Below are 21,347 nucleotides of genomic sequence, written 5' to 3'. Positions count from 1 at the left end.
AGTTTCTGTGTGTGTGTGTGTGTGTGTGTGTGTGTGTGTGTCTCTGTGCACCTGTATGTCTTTGTTACACTGGCTTCATAAGATTCTAGTTCACTGTGGAGTCACATGATATATATGCATGGTCAGCTGAAGTGCACAAAAAGCACATCAGCAGTATAATAAACATGTCATAGACATGAAATCAGGACTGTAGAATATGCAGACACATAATGAGAAGCTTCATAGATGTTCAGCTGTGTCAGAGAGAGGAGATGATTCAGTGATCATGGTCAGAGCGTCAGCTCTCGACATTATGGGATGTCCAATAGTGACCACTAGGGGGCAAATAGGCAGAAAGAAAGACAGATAGAAATATAGACAGACAGACTGACAGTGAGAGAGAGGGAAAAGAAGGACTGAAAAGACAAGACAGAGAGAAAGAAAGAAGACAGACAAAAAGAACGCAAAAGAAAGAATGAAAGACAGAGATAAATAAAGACAGAGTGGTAAAAAAAGAAAGAAAGACAGAACGAAAGAAAGAAGGAAAGAAAGAAAGAAAAACTTTTTTAAAAACACATTTTTTAAATGCAAAAAAACAAAAAAAGTGCATTGAATACCATATAATCAAATTCAGGTAAGAGTAACAACAGTGGTTGTAATATTAAATTGGTGGGCTAAGAACTACTATTGTTCCACTGATCCCAGTTAAGAGGATCAAACCTGTGGATGATATTGCATGTGTTCAACTTCTGAATGGCGTACATACCACATCCTCTTAGATGCTTTGGTCATCCAGACCTTAGACATAGAACACTTTTATCAACAGAAATCACACAGAATGGCTAAAGGCTCTGAAAAATCACATTTGTTTTAGTTAATTTAACTGTACATCAATTTCACTACTGCAGTGGCTCCTTTTTTTAAACGGTGCTTTGGCCATGATTAAAAAAAAACAAACATGCAGCACTCCTTGGTAAGAGCAGATTTGGAGAACACCTGGTGCACTTGACTTTAATATTTTTTGCTTTATAAGAAATTAAGAAAAAGGGAGAAATATGGGACAATATTGCTGCAATGAGGCCCATTGTGTTCAGAAACACAAAACAGGATAGGCAACGATTCGCAATAGCTGCAACAAAATAAGTGGATATATTTACACGTTCACCACCATGCTAATCTCCAGCCCTCTAGGGCAAAAACTGAGGTCGCTATGGTCGGGGAAGTTTTTGGGACAGACTGACCAAGACCAATCCACAAGTTGTTAGTCAAAGCTAAAAGTCTAAGTAAAGGGAGATACCTCAACCTCACACACAAACATCAAAACACCCAAACATACTCTACCTAATATAATCTAATATATAATCTTTACTCCTGGACTCCTGCAAAAACACATCCTACATAATAACTGCTTCATGTTATTGTATGCATGTATGTACGTATGATATATATATATATATATATATATATATATATATATATATATATATATATATATATAAACACATAAGTATGTAAGTATGAATGTATGTATGTAGGTTTGTTTATTGCTTTTGTCCTATTCACCTGTTTTGTATATACGCCACTCCTTTTTGTCACATTATTTCACCAATAAAAAGGGAAAAAACAGCAATATGAAATAAAAGGAAAACCAAAATTGCAATTTTTATGTAAATATCCTTGCACTTGACCCCAAAAATTAAAATTAAAACAACATTTTAAAAAAGCCTACAGAAAATCAAAGTGCATAAATTACTAATAATTATTTGCTAATTTTTCTAAGAGACCCAATCCAAAAGGGAGCAGAACACTCACCCCAGTCCACATACACCAAAAGATAATGAGCTCTGAATCAAAACGCAGTCATCCCGAACAAAATCTATATGGACTACACAAACAGTGTAAACCATGGAGCTTTAGCAATACTTCAGACTAGAAGAAAACCTTTTTTTTTCTATTAGTCTCAGTCACAAGACACAAGAGACCTTGAACTATATGCATGACCAAAATTAAATCACTCAATTATACCTTTATATAATGTCACATATTATAATTCAACTCATGTAGTCACTTACTGAGTTAAAAAACTACATCAAGAGTTCTTCCCGTCTCATTTTATAGAACAAAGAAGTCTATAAAAAGAAAGTGCTTGTGCACTTCTGTGGCTTAATTGGCCATCAAGACATTACAGAGAGCCAATCATTAGCATATAGAGAAAACAGACAGAGAGAGGAGGACAGGGTGATTGTCATAATTACAAGTGTGACCTATCCACAGACAGGGAACATGGGAGAGGGTCAAATTAGAGACGGATAGATTGACAGAGACACAGAGGAGAGAAATGAGGAAGGGACATTTAGTCGTTTTTTGAAGACCGGATTTAGCTACACACACAAACTTCAACGTGGCTCGCCACACACACCCACACAGACGATTCCACCTCCAGATCTTGTTGATAGACGCCCGCTTAAGGAATAAACAGAGACATGAATAGATACCGTAACCGCAGTCTTTTATCCGAGCTTTTGTTTATGCCAGCTTAGGTTAGTGTGTTACCCAGGATCCTCGAGCTCAGGAGAGCAAAATGGAGACACACGCACTCGCCCTCTCTTTCAATCACACATAAAGCACTCAGAGAGGAAGAATAGTGCTCCTGGCCTTGTGTAGAGAGTCTGGAAAAACCTTTTTAACCATTCATGGCTGCAGAAATGGCTGAGCATAAAAGAGAAGCGCAGCGCTGGTGGTGGCGGCGGTGGAGGAGGAGGAAGCGGCGGCAGCTAAAAGGCTGATCGCACAAGGACAAACTGAGCGAGTGAGCGCCGCGCTCAAGTGGTCTGCTGTTACGCTATTGTCATGCCACACAGAGAGAAAATAGGTAAATGTGTGGAGTAATGTCCCTGTGAATTGAAAGGTGTGGATGCTGTTAACTCCAACGCTTTGTCTGCACCTAAAGGGGAACAATCATCAACATAAACACTCAATTATGTCTCATACAAGAATTATTAGCTACACACTGATGGGAGGATTCTGAGACAACGGGCCCCTGGGCACGGAAATGCAAAGGGCCCCACCACCTCTCCTACACAGGAGCCAGACACACAAACTTTGTGGTTGTTTTGCATCTCTTTGTAGTTGTATCGCATCTTTTTATGGGTTGGTTAGAAGTGATTTTGTGTCTCCTTAAAGTGTAAATTTGGGTCTTTAATTTGTGTTTCTGAGCTAATTTTGGGTCTTTTTTAGTTGTTTTTGTGTCACTTTGAAGTGATTTGTGTCTTTATAGCTGTTAATAGCTCTTAATAGCTGTTTTGTGTCTCTTTGTGGTTGTTTTGCATTTCTTAAAAGTAATTTAGTGTCTTTCTTAAGGTGTTTTTGTAACTCTTTATGGTTGTCTTGTGTTTCTTATTTTGGTTTTTTTTGTGTTGCTTTGTGGTCATTTTTGGCCTTTATTGCCCTTTGCATGTTTCTTTGTCTACTAAGAACCTAACAGAAATATTAAGATCAGTTTTAAATGTGTGACTCTTCTGAAATTGGAATAAATTTAGGTTTATTTTCTTTATTTCTTGTTTGTGAAACCTCTGTGCTTTTTCTATTTGGGGTCATCTCTCTAGAGTGTGTGTGTGTGTGTGTGTGTGTGTGTGTGTGTGTGTGTGTATTTGAAAACTGCAGACTCAGAGCTGCAGAAACTCCTAGAATATCTTCAACCTTGTTCTATTAAAATATTTTTCACAGTAATATTTCAGCCATCATGTTGTGTTTCAATACAGCATTCCATTATCATCTTCTCTCTTTTATTCCTACAGAATGCTTCACTGTTTTTTATTCTCACTATGTGTGTGATTGTGAGTGGGGTGTTTCATTATCGGGCTCCTCAGGGGAGGAACCAACCGCTGGCTCTCACTATGGACACCGCTGTCTTATTTTGGGTGAAAAATAACAAATCAGATCAGAGGTTGCCCCTCACGCTTGCTGAGCTTTAATTGCACCAGTGTTTCGGTACCAGCCGAGTCGCGGCGAACTGATGGCAGAAGCACATGCTGCACGGGGATGTGTAATGAGTGACGAAGTCCTTTGGGCCTCAAAGAAAGCAACAGTGGTCTGTGTCTCCTCTTCATCACTCAATAAACAAAGACCACCAATAGTGAGCAGCAAGATGCAGGTTGTGTCAGGTGATTGGGTATCAGCGATGCTGTCAGTAAATGCATCCCATATTTCCCAGATGCCTTTGCTCCTCTCTTTGCTCAGTTGTGTCATGTAATGAAAAAGAAATCTAGCTCAGAGGAAATGCCTTCACAAATCACTGTGGCCAGATTCTGCGATTCTGATTCGGATCAAAGTGTGATTTTCTGCATCCTTGGGCTCGCTATTAAAAAAATCCCATTTTAAAATGGCTGATAAATGGCTATTGATTTCCATGGCGAGTACGCTGGAGTTCAGGAGTGTACGGAGGTAAATGAAATGATTCCTCAGGCTGGATCAATACAGGTTCAGGGACATTTAGCCGTGCAGCTTGAGGAGGAGAGGTAACTACAGTGAGAGAGATTTCAGGCCATTGTTGTCCTTGCCAAAATAAAAAAGAGAAAGAAGAGAGAACAAGGACAATAATAACAGAAAGGAAAAGTGGAAAAGCAATAACAGAAGAGAGAAAGAAAGAGTTCAAAGAAAGGGTGGATGGAAATGTCACTGGTCTAATAGATCTCTCCATAAACTAAATGAGGAGGAGAGCGGGCGCCGCCTCTGTGGCACACAGCACCTCAAAATGTTAACAAGAGAGCTGAAAATAGCTCGAGAAAGGCACAGGGGAAAACAGGCTGGAGTGCTCTGGAGACACACACGCACACACACACACACATATTCCTACATTTAACATTTCAATCTTTGAAACTAGCGTCCAGTGTGGGTGGATGTCTCGCTGTAGAACATGTCATTTCATGGCGTTTGGATGGATGTTTAGAGCGCGAGGCAAAAAAAGCTCTCACTGCAAACTTATTTCCTGGTGCTAAAAACTTGCTTCCATTTCTGGGCTGCATACCCAAGAGGCATGCACACTCACCCGCTGTGGGTCGTGCTCCAGGACTCGGCGCCGTGCAGCGTCTAGCTCGTCGTAGCCTGGAGCAGCTCGGGCCTGCTGGTACTCCCTACGCAGCCCCTGGAGACGCTGATCACTGCAAAGAGACAAAGAGGAAGGTGACAATAATGCCAGGATAGCTGGTGTTTGTAGAGAGGGTATTAAACAGACAGGGTTCCCATTATGGCCTTAAAGGATAAATTCAGTATTTTGTCAACCTGGACTCTATCTTCCCATGTCTTTGTATCTAAGTGACCAACGGGAACATTTGAAACTGCTGCAGCCGAAAGTGGTGGAAGAGGCTGCAACGTAATCTCTGTGGGCAATCGAGCACCAACAATTAACAACTGACAGGCTCAGGTTATTTTGAGTGTCTGACAGTTTATGGACAGGATCCCTACAGAGAAAGACCCTTTTGTTAAAGGGTAAGGTCCTTTTTGTATGACCAGAAACAACCAAATTGCCATCGCCGTGATCAAATACACCAGACTCTATTTAAATAAACAGAAATTTTAGCATGTACAGAAACAACATATTTCCACATCAAACTGGGAGAATTAAAGGGTTTATTACCACCAAACCAGAGTTGGTTGTTTTGGGAACAGGGGAGAGTTAAACCAATACCCCTTTTTCACCAAAATAAGTGTGTGCTGGCATTTTTTTTGTAACAGGGAACGGGAAACGGGGACAAATGCACATGTTGTAAATATTGATGTCCGCAGCCCTGTCCCCCTCCCCAAAAATAAAGACCAATTATACAGACAAAAAATAATATATTACTTAAAATATCAGGTGAACTCATCTCGGATGCAACGTTCACAAGAATGATCAGCTCAAAATTCATCCTTGTTTTCCACAAACTTCCTGTAGTTACTGGAGTCTCCATTTGGGTTAAATGTAAAGTTTATCAGTTGTTCTGTGCTCAAGGGAGAATAGGGTCTAGGTTGGTAAAAAACCCCTCTCAAGTCAAACTCCAAATGGTTTAATTGTCACCACAGTTGGGAGATAAAAAGAGAAAGAAAAAGCCAGGTGGAACATTGTACATTCCGCTTCAGCCTTTCTTAAATCCACCTGTATTTTTTGCTCCACATTGACAACCCTTGACAGCACAAGAAGACTGACAGGCAGACAGATAATATCCACAAAGCACTGCCTCCGAGAAGACATCAGTGCCAGAGCTGAACTTTCTACAGCTGACAGAGAAAACCAAGGTGGAAAAAATGGAGCAAAAAACTGCATAAAAACATTTGAAGGATGTGCCTTTTCACTTGAAAGTCACGCAGACAGATGAAGTGCAGACTGACACGTTCACAAGTCAACACAAAAATGGTCCTGCTGACCCTGACCTTCGAAAGAAAGTGACCGAAACGAAGCCGAAAATAATAAAAAAGGAAGGAAAAAAGTGCAAGTGAAGAGATAAGAACTGGGGACAGAATGGGGACAAAACTTAAAGGAAAACATCATCATGCTCACTGGACCTTAATGCTAGATAAGCTACACACACCTGAGAGTACAGAGCCGAGCACATACAAACAAGGGTATGGACAGACAAAAATGCCTCGCCTGAGTGAGCACAATCCTTCAGGATGTGCCACCAAAGTACGACATAGTGCTGTCGTTTATCTGTGTTTACTGGCTGCATTGGATACACGTATATCTCATATTGACACTGATATGCTGCTTTTTCATCCTCAGGAGATACAGTAAAAAAATACCCAAACAGGGGGATAGAAAATGTAATACAAGAATGAAAAAGCAAACTTTCCACCTTTCATCTGTAAAACTCAAAAACCGTTAACAGCTCCACACGAGGAAGTCCTTTGTCCGACATAAACACCCACACAGCTTTCATCAAACAGCCGTTGTGCCACACATTCTAATGGTCTGACCCCGAGGCAGATATTGACCGAAATGAAGCGAAGGAGAGAGAGAGCGGGGTGAGAGACACAGAGCAGACAGAGAGGTTCATTAGTGAAGTACATAGCTTACATGTTTAAGTCTCTCCTGTGACCCTGCCTTTAATTAGAAAATCTGGCTGAGGCTCCGATTGTGTGTTTGTGTGTGAACTTCAGGAATGTATAAAATTGTGTGTTTCTGTGTAGTTTATCCTGGTAATTTAGTATGTGGGACACACTGACAGTGTGTTTGTGGCTCCTGATTTAGTGCAGCCCTCAGCGGGGACCAAAGGCTGAGTCATACACAGTGTTGCTAGTTATATGCAAAGTGTTGCTATTATTCTACTCCAAAGATACTCAACTTGCTTTGCTTGGGGGCCACTTCTGCAAAATGACCAGAGGCCAGGGGCCAGTTGCAGCAGTCCCATACATGTTTAGGAGTTTAGGACATTTGTAGGATTTATGGACATTTGTAGGATTTATGGGAATTTTTAGGATTGTAGGACATTTGTAGGATTTATGGGAATTTTTAGGATTGTAGGACATTTGTAGGATTTTAGCAGAACTGAAGGATTTTAGGATGTTTCTAGGTTTTTAGGACATTTCGAGAATTTTGGATGTTTGTAGGATTTTAGGACATTTCAAGGATGTAAGGACATTTCAAGGATGTAAGGACATTACAACGATTTTAGGACATTTGTAGGATTTAAGGAGGTTTCTTGGATTTTAGGACGTTTCTAAAGTTCTGAGACTTTTCAAGGACTTTGGATGTTTTAGGCTTTTAAGACGTTTCAAGAATTTTAGGACATTATGGGCCAAGCTAATGTATACTAAAAGTACAAAGCAACTGTCATATGAATCACTTTACTTTAATTTGTGAATTACAAAATGGTTGGGGGGACCAGCACCCTATCGGGAGCCAGATTTTTGCCAGCGTGCCATAAATTGAGTATCACTGCTCTACAGCCTCACTGCAGACACTCAGGATGCAAAACTCAATCCTGCTGCCATGAGGAGGGAACTTTCCAAACGTTTCCGTGCCAAGTCTCTTTTATAAAGATGGATATCTGAGGGCATGCTAATTGTTGCTTCTTCAGATTCCTTTAATGGTTGGTTTCAACACAAAGCTAATCAATACTAATCTCCGTTTCCCCCCTGCGTCCTGCAGACAACCTCGCTGTTAAGATATTCACACTTAATCCCCTGTATTATTCATTTATTCACTTATTACTTGCTTTTTATTACTCTTACTTACCCTCTGCCGCCCACCAGCCTCTCTCAAACAAACAAACAAACAAACAAACAGACCCTCAGAGAATGGATGCACGAAGCCAAGTTGAGATGGTTTTTTTTTTTCACGCCACCCCTCTTCTACTGAGCCCATTAGCCAATCCCTGGGCCCGTAATTAGGGCTGCCATTTTGATTGAGCGTGCGTGTCGCTCTCCCAATGAAACAACACTGTAATTATCTCATTATGCCACGGCCTCCATCACTGACAACGCCAAATATTATCATATTAATAGCTGAAGACAGAGGCTGATTCTGGATAAAACATTGGAGGGGGTGTAGGGGGGGGGGGGGGGGGGGTGTTGAGTAGCAGTTTGATGGTTTGACAATTCAGCGGGCTGCTTTTCAAACTGTGACAGAGGAGGGAGAGAGGGACACATGAGTGTGTGTATGTGTCTGTATAAGCAGACATATTTGTCCTATCCTATGTGTATGTGTGTGTATGTGTGTGGGTGAGTGTGTGTGTGCATGTGTGTTATTGTACTTTCTATAAGGGAGCACCACAATACGTCTTAAACTGATTTCCTTTGAGGACATAGTTTGAACTTGAAAAAAGGTAAAAATAAAAATTAAAAAAGCTACAATAAATTGCAATATTATTGTATAGTGACTTAATTATTATTAAATAATTATATCACTGGCCTATGACACAACATTTTTAGAAAGGGAGGACATTTTGGCTGGTCCTAACCTCTCTTAAATGTCTTTAAAATAATATTGCGAGTTGCAGCAGCTGGTACTGCATTGACTGCCTGTCTGCAGACCTCAGGCCAGTTGCATAAACACAACAAATCTAAGCTTTAGTGATCCCATCTATAGAAGTCTAGTAAGTTCAGAAGGGCATCAGCTGGGGTGTCCGATATCTAAACAGACTACAGCTAATCAATGAATCAATAAAATCTTGTTTTTCAATAAGAGCTCAGTTGCTCCCATTTAATTCAGACACGTTTTTTCCTTCAAGTATCATATTTCATCCATATTTAGAGCATCTGACTATACAGGTTGATCTGAGAGCACGCTGAGAGAAGAAGAGAAACTGGAGGAGGATGGAGACCGGAGGAAGAGAGGGAGACGATGAAACACCGGAGCAGGAAATGAAAGATGCATCAGAAGACAGAATGAGAGCAAAACCAAACAGCAACATAAAGACGGAGATGGAAACTTGGAAACGAGTGAAAGAAAGAGCAGGGGGAACTGGAGTGAGAACAAAACCGTCTGCGATATGAAAGCGAGGAGAGAGAGAGAGAGGGAGAGAGAGAAAGTGAGGAAAGCAACTATCCTGTGGTGTTAGCCAGTGTGGGGGCAGACTAATTAGGAAGTGTGCGCCGCCGCCGGCTGGTTTGGCGACTTCTTCTTGCTGCGGCCAGCTGATTTAAACACAACACACTGGGGGGAGAAAAGCTCAGGCAGGCAGTTTTTTCATTGCTGCCTGCGTGCTGGAGGTAAGCACACATCAAAGTGCACGGTCAATGTTTGGTTTCCTGCCGTAGTGTTCAGAATAGAGTCGGGCAGACACTCAGCTGAGCTCCAAACTGGAAGCAATGGGAAAACAAAGCAGTTTTTAATGTCCTCCCAACATAAAGAAATGTTCCGTTTTATACTCTGAACTCCAGGCTGGTATCAGAAATTCTAAGTTAAACTTAAGTCTATAACTCTCAATGCATCAGACGCAGAGGCACCCTGAATTTCAGTCCCTAAAAAATACTGGCTCCTCAGCCTATTGAGTAAATTTCTGCAAACCCCAAATATGTCACATTTGCATGTTTCTTACATAAATTAATGTTTTTAAAATGACTTAGTGTATGAGCTGACTTTGTCATCAGGAGGTGGAGGGGATGGTAAATGGCGTGACTCCTCGGCCAGAAATCTTCCAAACTGCAGACCACAGTTTGAGACCAAAATACAATAAAAAAAAGGTGTGTTTGAGTGAGTCGCTGCTGTCTTTCCGAATGAATTTCAGTTCCCCAATGTGGGTGTTCAAGCTGCAACCTCCGGGGCTGAACAATAAGGTCAAAATAATAACATTTACAGCCTGGTTTAAAAAAAACAATTTTGGTCTCTAAAGCTAATTTCAACATTTATGACCACTTAAGGTACTGTGAACTTTTATGTATTTTAACTGTTTAAAATGTTAATGAGGCTTAAAGTTGAGCAAAATTCAATTGTTCATTGACTATTTTCCACCACGGTGACACTGACGGTTAGGTAACATAACCACATAACCAACATTTTTCTTGGGATTGGGATGGAATATTACACTGCCTACAATGCTCCTCCACAGCATAATGACCCCATCTTTGAAACACACTTTCTCCAGATATCTTTGACCCTTCCTCAGCTGCAACTGTTTTCACTTTCTCATACAACAGACACATTATGTATGATGTATCTGTGCCCTATTAAGTGCCCAGCCATTAAAATGAAACTTGATTAGCACACAATCTAACACTAGCTTCCAGTAACAGTCCTCCGTGTTACTGATTATGAACAAAACAAAAGCTGGAAGCGGCTTGAATGCAAAAAGGAAACGTTTTAATTGCTAAGATAGAGCATCAGTAAAAGATGCTTTAAAGGCATAGAAGACAATGACTTAATATGCAGGCTGTGCTAATGATGTGCTGTTTTCCAGGGAGCAACATCTCCTTTCTCTTTGAGCTCTTCCTCAGGCAGGTGTTGCCTGACAACTAAATCCACAGCAGAAAACAAGAAAATGTATCTTCTGTTTGCAATACAGAAATAATGAATTTCTGCATCTGCTTTAATGGGAATTCTCCTTATATAAGCTGTGCACGCTGTTTGCTTCCTGTCTTTTCTCTCTCTATAGGGGAATAAAACTGTGTCTGCAGTGCAGCCGCACAAAATGGTAAGGAGGAAAAGGAAACAGAGAACACTATTCAGCGTTTGTGAAGGAACAAAACTACACCCAGAGGACCATGTAGCGTCTTTCAAAAATGCTTCAACAATTAGTAAAGCTTATGAGCAGGGATACTCAACTTGCTTTGCCTGGGGGCCACTTTTGCAAAATGACAGGAGGCCAGGGGTCAGCCACAGCAAATACATGTTTCTAGGACTTTGGGATGCTTCTTAGATTTAAGGGCATTTATTGAGTTTTAGGATATTTCTAGGATTTCAGGACATATCTCAGATTTTAGTGCATTAATATGATTGCAGGATGTTTCACAGATTTTAGGACATTTCTATAATTTTAGGATGTTTATAGGATTTCAAGACATACCTAGGATTTTAGTGCATTATAGAATTTTAGGATGTCTCACAGATTTGGGGATATTTCTTAGATATTAGGACAATTCTAGAATTTTATGATGTTTCAAGGATTTTAGGACAATTTCTCCATTTTGACCCCAATTTCTCAGTTTTGAGATCAATATCAGTATATCTATCTATCTATCTATCTACATATCACCGATTTTAGGATGTTTCACAGATTTCAGAACTTATCAAGAATTTTAGGACATTTCTAGGATTTAAGCACGTTTCTCAGATTTTTCGGACATATCGAGGATTATGGGACGCTTCGCAGATTTCAAAACCTTTCCAGGAATTTAGGACATTTCTAGGATTTCAGGACGCTTTTTAGATTTCAAAGGTTTTCAGGAATTTAGGATGCTTCTGGGATTTTTTTTTTTTTTGGATGTTTTTAGGATTTTAGGATGCATTTCAGGAAAAAAAGAGACTTAGCTAGGACCTCTGTTAGGGGTCGGCAGTGAATCATCCACTGGTACTTTTTTTTGCTAAACTCTTGGCACCCTATCGGGGACCAGATTTAGCCTGCAGGCAGTTGTAGCGTATCACTGGTTTAGACTGATTTGAGAATTAGACTTTGTCACAGTTTCAGGTAAACTTCAAGCCAAGTATTCCTCCTGCTACTGCTTGAACCGTGCTAGAGATCTGGGAGCATACTCACTGATGTGTCATTTACTTGTCTTAGCTTACAAGCTCACCTTCATCTTCCTTTTCTTGGCACAATGGTGCGTTTTACAACATACCTTTCCCTCACACTTTTCCTCTCTCGCTCTGGCCTCTCTCTTTCTCTTTCATCTCATCTCGTTGTTTCTTGCTCCAGCTACAAAGACTGCCTTCTGGCTAATAAAATTTGACAAGCATAGCTAACCTTTTTTCTCCACAGGTCAGCCTCTAGCATAGCTCTAATCAAATGTGACGCCCATCATGGCACACACCTGCCATTGAAGGCCTAATGAAAATGTCCAACAGTAAATTAGGGAGACAGCGCTGGAGTCCAGTGTTGAGGGCTTTGACAGGAGGGGAGGGGGGTGTTGCAAGCATGTCTCTGTTGAAAAAACTATGCAAACACACACGGTGGACGCAGAGGAATGCACATTTACCTTGGAAAACATTAGAATAAAGCTAAATTAGCATTAAGGCTGTCCCATGTGTGTACTGAGCACACTTCTCAGCATCATTAAAGCACAGTAATGTAAAGATGGAGGAAACAGCTATGTTGTTCCCTTGGAAACAATAAAAAATGTTATTGTTTCCATTCATATGTACACACCCAGTAAGTACACCTATGATTTTTGTGCAGTGGTATAAAATGCCCCAGACCGCACGCAGTATCGTTGCTAGGTTACACTGGGCTTTGTAGCAGAAATATTACATGTGGGTGGCTGTGTGTGCAACTATTTCTGACCATGTGTGCACATGTGTGTATGTGTGAATGAAAGGTGTGTGGGGGGGCTCTAACCTCATAGTGAGCTGTGTTTTAACAGATGGACCAACTTTGTGAATGAGTGCCCTCGCCCAAGCCGCAGGTGGCGGAACGGGAATGGAAATAGCCGTTGATGTGGGTGCCTGTGGACGCATGATGTGGATGGCTGCCACCGTGGAATTCATGTGAGGTCCTCCAACATGGTACTAGTTTATTACTCAGGCTGTACCAAATGTTTTTTTTTTTACATTAAATAGCTACTATAGGCCGAATCATTGTGACATTGCACTAACAATAACATCCTGGTAGATAACTGTCAAATAATTTCAGTTGCTAAGATATGTGAAATCAGAAAAGTTGTTTAACTGAAAGATATATAGTTAAACACAGTGCTCCAACAGATTGCACTTTTCTGCTGCGCATAGTTTATGTACTGTGCTGTTTTGCTAGCATCTTTAATAAGCAAAATCTACACACACAGAAGCTAAGCAATGTACTGCTGTGGACAGGGCCATCGCGCAAAATGGAATTTAGTCACCTAAAATTAACAATACCAGTTTGAGTTTACGCCATCGTATCACCTTAGCACAAAATACTTTAAATCGTCTTATTACTGATTGCTAAGAAGTAGATATATATAGACAACTTCAAAGTTCTGTATGCAAACGTTAACAAAAATATTATGTGTAATAGTGTATTTGCATTTGTGCTTATGACCGCCATCAGCCAAATGGTAAAATGGACTGCTTTTCACCACTTTCACACACACATTCACACACTGGTGGCCAAGGCTACTGTGCAAGATGCCACCTGCTACTCAGTAACCATACATGCGCTCTCACACTCCAATGGCACAAATTTGGGAGCAATCGGGGTTCAGTATCTTGCCCAAGGATACTTTGACATGTTAACTGGAGGAGCCACTGACCATCCGACTGGAGGACGACCCGCTCTACCTCTGAGCCAGCAAGATTATGAGACATATATTTCTGTCTTTTGTCTCCTTCATACACAGGCTCCTCATCCAACATACTAATGCTAAAGACTATCTAATATACATTAAAAGCAAAACAGGGGATGGACAATGGACAAGTGACACACCGAGAGAGAGAGAGGGAGACAGCGACAGAGTGGAAGTGAAGGAGAAAGAGAGAAAACAGGCTGCTAATGAAGTACCCACCACTAGTGGATGAGAGCTAAAGTGGTCTAACAGATCTGTCAGGCTGCTAGACTGTGGCTAATTATCCCTCCTCCTCTTTTGTCTGCATCCTCTCCTCTGTCACTCCTTCCCTCTCGAATTTACTCTGCCTATCTAACGTTGTGTTTTCTCTCTCTCCATTTTGGCTCTGTCTTTCTTCCCTCTTTTCTCTTTCCTCTTTTCACTCTTTCCCCGGCTTTCTCTTCTCTCTCTCCGTCCCTCCCGTCTGTCACTTCTTTCCATTCCCATCTGTCTCCTTTCCATGTCCAACGTCTCTCTCTCTCTCTCTGTATCCTCTCTTTCTGGATGAGATTGGGTGTCTAGGGCTTAGTTTTTGATTTGCAAGTCAATAGTAATTTCTGTCAGAGAGTTTAAGTTGAGGGAAGTTTTAATGTGGCCTGTATTATTTCATACGGGAAATGATACATTTGCATTATAATCCTCTCTAGATTTTCTCCTTTTTTCTCTCCCGCGTACAAAACTGGCTGCAAGTTAAACTCGGAGGTTTCAAAAACTTCAGCAGTAATAATACAAATTATGGGCGGAATGACAACACTGTAAAGCAGTGTCTTCCTGCGAGAATTAACCCTTTTCTTACACTGAAAACTGTCTATCAATCTAGCCTTCTCACATTTATTACATAAACTTAAATTACCTGTAAAATACTTGGACATCCATGACTTACATGAATTTCTATGACTGTCAGACAAATTTTACAAACCATGCATTCTCTGAAATGACCATCGATCATCTTTATAGGTTCTTTATCATTGCTATATAATCGCTTTAATATTATTTTTTAAAAACTGATAAATTCAGAACAGGGTTAGAACTGAATTTGAACTATTTGTTATTTATAAGAGAGGAGAGAGTGGTACAAAAAGAGGAAGCCATGTCAAATAATTTTTTAGGTACTAAGGTGGGACCTTATGTTTTTGATATTTAAAAGGAAAAGTTGATTTTTAGGGGGGACATTTGAGGGCTTTTTCTCTTTTTTGTGATAATCACAGAAGGCATATTTTCTCTAAAAATCACCAAAAAATGTCCACCATTTATCAAAGCCAGAAACTGTAAAAACAAAAATTATTGTTGGATTCTCCAATTTCTGGTGGTCCTTTAACACATTATGTCTTATTGTACAGGTTTGAGAGACAAAATTCCATAACTTTTCCAAAAAGTCAGGGTTTATTTAGTTTTCCAAACCATTTCCAGGCCTGGAAATTACTATTTGCAAATTACTTCCTAAATCATCAGTGCAGGATTATGCAGTAGGACAATGATGTCATACATACAGACTCGGCAACCAAGGAGGTTTTCACGGCCAAACATAATGTTCTTGACTGGCCAAAGCAGTCACCTGACCTCTGTCCAACTGAGCATGTGTGGCAGAACAGGGCCTGGCAGCGCACCAGCAGTGAAGACACGTCTGCCGTCTGTCTGTTGGAGACTTCAGATGTTACTGACAACGAAGGATTTGCACTAAATATTACAGATGATGGAGTTTTGTCTCCTAAAATTAATGTTTGCACAGTAGTGCAATTCCTTCACTGTTAATCTGATGTAAATCCTTTAAATTAAAGCTAAGAGTTTGCACTTCTTGCCCTCAGTATTTTCTTTTTAAAACCGATGTGAGAGAGAGAGCCGACACTTCAAAAATATGCCACTGTCGGGGGTGTCATTTATCGGGGGACACAGGGGACATGTGCCTGAACTTCTTCAGAAGACAGCATCACTTTTTACAGTCTGAAAGTCTGAAAGTGAATGGAGACATAGGACCCCCCCCCCCCCCAAAAAAAGAGTGTAAATGATGTCTTCAGACACAATATATATTAAGTTAGCTGACATAACATGACAAATTTTCAGAGTGAGACTGGATTATTGATATCACTTTGTAAATGCCATCAAGTTAGTTAGCCATAGAAAATGGCATGATTGAATTGCTGTTAGTTTTTACAGGTTATTTCAAATAAGCACAGTCAGTCCACCACTGAGCTTCATCACTCAAGACATTCATAAACATGTTTTTATATTGTGGACATGATTTCTTGTTGGTGATTTAGCAGAGGCAGTTGCCCCAACATGTGACAGACAGGGAGCAGGGACTGTGTGTACATAGTGGAGAATAAATCACTGCATGTACCAAAAAAAAAAAAAAAACATCTCCAGAAGTGATTTTACTCTGAATTTTTTTGCCTATGGGGTGATCAGTTCCATCACTTTTTGCTGTATTTTGCCATATAAAATATTTTTGTTAAGACCATCCATTTAATGAAGGGACCATAAATTGAATTAAAATTATGTAAAAAGATCTTTGTTTTTTGGTCTACCTCGCATAAGGGTATTTCAAAAAGTAAAAGCCCATCGAGGAAATTCAAACTGGTCAGTGTCCGACACCTCCGTCACTTCACACCTCATGCATTCATATATAATTCATCACACAGCATCCATGAACACCTGGGATCGTCAAGTAATTCCAGTCATATTCATTCTGCTTTTATATCTGTATCATGAGCAGGGCACTAGTGATTGCATCTGCCTAGAGAAACATTACAGTGCTGAGTGCTGGTGACCTGAGAGGAGCAGCAGCTAAAAAAATTCACAACGACAACCTTGTGCTTTCAGGGATGTGTTCGGCTGCACCTGGACCCTGCATATTTGTGTGTGTGCACATCAGTACGGGTGTGGGTAAGTGAATGAGACACGAGGAGAGAGGATATATAGTTGCTCTCAAAAGAAAGGAAAAAACATGCAAAATACTAATATTTCACAATATACAACAAGTAGTTCCGACCAAGCAATCTGACTAGTCAACAAGACATTTAGAGCGTGCTAAAATCAGCATGACAGCATGACATCCTCATCACTAATAATATTACTCTGCCATTTCTTAACCTCTGCAGAAACTCTACAACCCTGGCAAAGTTTATCAGGCGGAGGACAAGGAGCGTTTCGAAGCAATACCAATATATCTAAATTATACAGTGTTCAAGAAGAGAGAACTGGCATTAAGAAAATACAGCTGATATCATGAAAAGTAACAGCCAACTCACTATTAGTGTGAACTATAAACTGACACAAAGTCGACAATAACCAGCAAAAACTACCATGTTCTGAACAGACATGTTACAACACGGACAAAAAGTAACACTTGTGGAACATAAAAACTACTCAGTCCATATTTAGGCAGGACGGGAAGTAAAGGGTGTTATAGAGCTGATATAGGCTAAGTGATTGTGACTGCAGTTATTTTTGAAAGGCTAAACCCCATCAATTATGGATTGAAGCAGAAAATTTTGTAAGATAACATGATGTGAATTTTGAAATGATATTTTTTCATTAATTTTGACTTTTGGGCTTAACAGTGCTCTTGAATTATTGGAAATGTTTGGCATCCTGCATTAGCTGTGCCAGTGAGACAGCGGCTAGTAGCTTAAAACTACAGGTAAATTTTGCAGATAAATTAACTGAATCTGCACATGTTAATAATAATAATATTTGTTTCTGCAGATATCTTAGTCATAACAAGACTAAAATAGCTAAGCATGTCTGTGTCTATATCTGGTGTATCTATTTAGTTTGCGACACCCCAGAACCTTTAAAAGTATAAGCACAAGTTGGCTAGCGGACTCAACAGGGACTAGAAAACGTGTCTGCAAGTCGTCACTAAGTTTTGACCTACATGCTGGAGTAATAGTAGTAGTAGCAGGTTTCATTTCTTTAGGATTTGACTGACGTGACTGATTGTTTTTCCAGTTATTAGTCAGACTTCATGTATTTCCATGGAAACTGGAGACAGCAGTTGCAAAAAGCTTTTGATTTTGAGAGCAAAACCCCCTCAACATGAATATGTTTTGATTATATATTTTGTTTTGTTGGTAATAGTTGTATAATTGCAATATTACACCTGAGGGTGTCCTTTAACGCCATTTGTGGTACGACAGTGATGCGGTCAGGACTGCAGCGCTTGTGCATTACTGTTGTGCCACATACGATGTAAAAGCACACTGTCATGTGTAATATTTCTTTATTACTTGATGCTTGGCAGTAAACCTGACCCCAAACAAACCTGTTCCACATACCACCATGTTTACAGGAGATTCATATTACGGAAAAATGTAATCATCAAGTAAAAATCATGTTTTTAGAGATTTTAAAGATTAACAGAGGTCAAAATGATCGCAAACACAACAAAAGAGTTACATAAATCATGCATGGCATTGTTGTGAAAGTGTCTGTGTGTGTGTGTGTGTGTGTGTGTGTGTATGTGTGTTTGTGCGCGTGCGTGCGTGCATATATGAGGGTGTTACTGCAGTGTAAGCATGCATTCATGTTTTATGCATTTTCCAGCTTGGCAGCGTATGAATGTAGATATGTGCAAATACTCCCTCAGTCATGCCGGTCAAGCCACAGTCCGTGACCTTGTGTGTACAAACACCTACCCACACAACCCAGAATGCAAAGCGACATACACATTCAAAATAAAATGTATTACAATACTGAAGTTGAGAGTGCACACGCAGAATTTGGCTAACCGTAAGTCTAGAAAAATGATCAAGCCCCTCCCTTCGCTCTCTTACCTTTCTGCCTGTGTCTGATGCTGGCTCTGCAGAGCTGGCGGGGGTCTGGACTTGTTGACCTTGGCATAGAGCCCATCCAGCTCCTCAGAGGAGGCCAGAAGCGGGTTAGGCCCACCTGTCAGTGCTGCCGGAGAGGGCGTGCGGCTGATAAACGGCTGGGGTGAGGGTGGCTGGCGGAAGTTGTTGATGCGGGCGTAGTTGGGGTCGCTGTCGTCGTCTTCCACATCGGGGAAGGAACCTGGTTCAGGGGTGAAGTGGCTGGACTGGATCTCGGCGTAGCGTGGATAGTAGCTGTCAGACAGGAGGGGAGGAGGCAGTTACACATGAGGACTAAAGAAAGAGAAGCATTATACACTCTTTGAATGACTCTCGGATGCTGCACGTTACACTGAGCTGTTGTTTTTTAGAGTAGGTGGGTGCATGTTGCTGCATCGGGATGATTCACAACTTGCACGGTACCGTGTCAGTCACAACACTATAGTACTACTGAACTCCCTGACTCTTTCCTGCAGTGCCACACAGAGCACATTTGGCATCCTAGGCAAGCCCCTTTCCTGCCCAAAAATTAAATAAATACAAAAAATGACAAATGAACACAAACAAACAACACAGCCATTACAATAAATAACATTAAAAGAATATGGTACATGCAAATTTGTAAATTTCATCTTCTCTTTTTTTTCTTTTTCTTTTATCTTTCGAGACAAAACCTTTTTTTTGACTCTTCAATTAGGCTGGTAAAACATGCTGTTAAAATATCAAGGTCTTACCTATAAAACCCTGTAATGGGCCAAACTCACAGGGATTTACTTTAAATTTAAAGCAATCACAGTGAGTAGCCATTTTTTGGTTCATAGCTGCGCGAAGATACTCATTTTTAAACCATAATTCTTATTCAGTTTTAATTTTGACTCCTAAACTAAAAGGACAAATTTTAATTTCATTTTTTAACTATGTTTAAGAAATCTAGCTTGTCCCTCGTACTTAGAGGGGCTACAGAGTTGACTTGTTCTGGCTGAGACATTCCTGACTGCAGTATTATTTACTGAATTTATCAAAAAGTAGAAAGACGACCACTACTTGAGCAGCATTACCACCTTTTTAAAAACCAATTAAATTATGTTTTTGTAGAAACCTGACAGAGCTGACAAAAGTCTGAGACACAACTTTAAACAGCGAACATCCTCATAAAAAATGTATTTGAAAACAAAGATGATTTTTACACTCATGTTATCAGTTGTCTCGGGGTGTTTTCTGGCACTGGGCAAGTAAAATAAATAAATAAATAAATAAAATTATCATATAAATCATATTTAGAAATCTTTTAAATGTAATGTTTCAATGTGGCAATGTAGACAGCGGCTGCTTTCACCTACAGGAAGATCTGCCACTGCTTTGTTATGTTGTAATGACGTAATGTAAGTGTTGACATTCAAAACTGTTAAAAACCAGCACAGAGAAGTACTCCACCCATGAGGGACTCGTACCTGTCCCTTTGGTCAGGAATCCTCTCCAGCTCCTCTTCACTCAGGGCGTCCAGTTTGCCTCTGGAGGCTTTGGCAGCATCTTTGCTCTTGTCGTCTTTCTTCTTTCCAAACCTGGACAACACAGAGAGAAACACAGATGCAACACAGGGAGTTATAGACAACATAATTTATTCTGTGATACGGGAATTGATTGTATATTGAGACTGAATTACCACAGGCTGCCAAATGTGCTTTTACTTTGAAGGTTTACGCCCATTAATGGAATATTTCTAGCGACTTTTTACGATGAAACAAAAAAACTCCACTCGCAGGCAACAGAGCTCACACGAGCTGATGAAAGAGGCTCTTCAATAACTCGCACAACGTGCAAACACCGCATACACCACCTCGCATCACATTTCCAAATGTTGACACATACACATGCACGCTGCTAGGCAAACTCACTCCTGTGCGTTCATTAGTGGCTTTGCCTGGAAAAAGACTGCTTAATGATAGATATGGTTATAACGTCACAGCAGGCATGACATCCACACTGAGTATATCTGTGTGTGTGGGTACATGAAAAAGGGGTATAGTTGTCACGCAGCATATGGAGCATGAATATTTTAACATTTTGCCCAATAAAATCGCTGTTACACCACAGTGTGCTCTGTTTTTCTTATCAACTTTGCCATAATGACCATCATCATCATCATCATTATCATTGTGGAGCTCTTATTCTCTCATTTCACAGGCAAAATATACTTGTCACCTCTGTTCCGAGTTATAATGAAGCTCCACTTCACACTTTCAAGAAATTAAGCGAGCCTTCTCCTCTAAATATTTCATATTCTATCTCTCTTCCACATCGTCTTTCTCACCCTCTCTCGCCTCCTCCGTCTCACACACCAACCTACTTCTTCTTCGCCCCCCTCCTTTCCTCCGAGCTCCTGCTGAGCCAATCTAATGTCTGTGTTTATCTCATTAACAGCGAGGCACTTCTCATCACTGCTACAGGCAGATACGTGGCCTGAATGGTAACCTGCTGGCCAGGCCGAAAGCGGCGCGCAGCGTCAGAGCCGGCATGAAAACCCAGGCAGGGATGCCAGGTTGGCCTGCCACCATCCTGCAAACCAATTAGTGTTGTTTTCAGCTAATCTGCTCACCTCACTTACACCTGTGTGTTTTAACATTG

The 21,347-nt window shown here is 40.5% G+C and overlaps 1 protein-coding gene across 1 annotated transcript in view; it reads right to left on the bottom strand.

Moving 5' to 3' along the window:
* Window positions 1-21,347, bottom strand: part of pard3ba (par-3 family cell polarity regulator beta a) — a 198,092-nt gene that overhangs the window by 35,901 nt on the left and 140,844 nt on the right. The window contains 3 exon segments of the mRNA XM_042513093.1: window positions 5,027-5,138; window positions 18,687-18,977; window positions 20,174-20,284. Of these exon segments, the coding sequence (XP_042369027.1) occupies window positions 5,027-5,138; window positions 18,687-18,977; window positions 20,174-20,284 (514 nt within the window).

The sequence above is a fragment of the Plectropomus leopardus genome, chromosome 24 (assembly GCF_008729295.1).
Source record: "Plectropomus leopardus isolate mb chromosome 24, YSFRI_Pleo_2.0, whole genome shotgun sequence".
Lineage (NCBI taxonomy): Eukaryota > Metazoa > Chordata > Actinopteri > Perciformes > Serranidae > Plectropomus > Plectropomus leopardus.
This window is presented reverse-complemented; position numbering and strand designations above follow the sequence as displayed.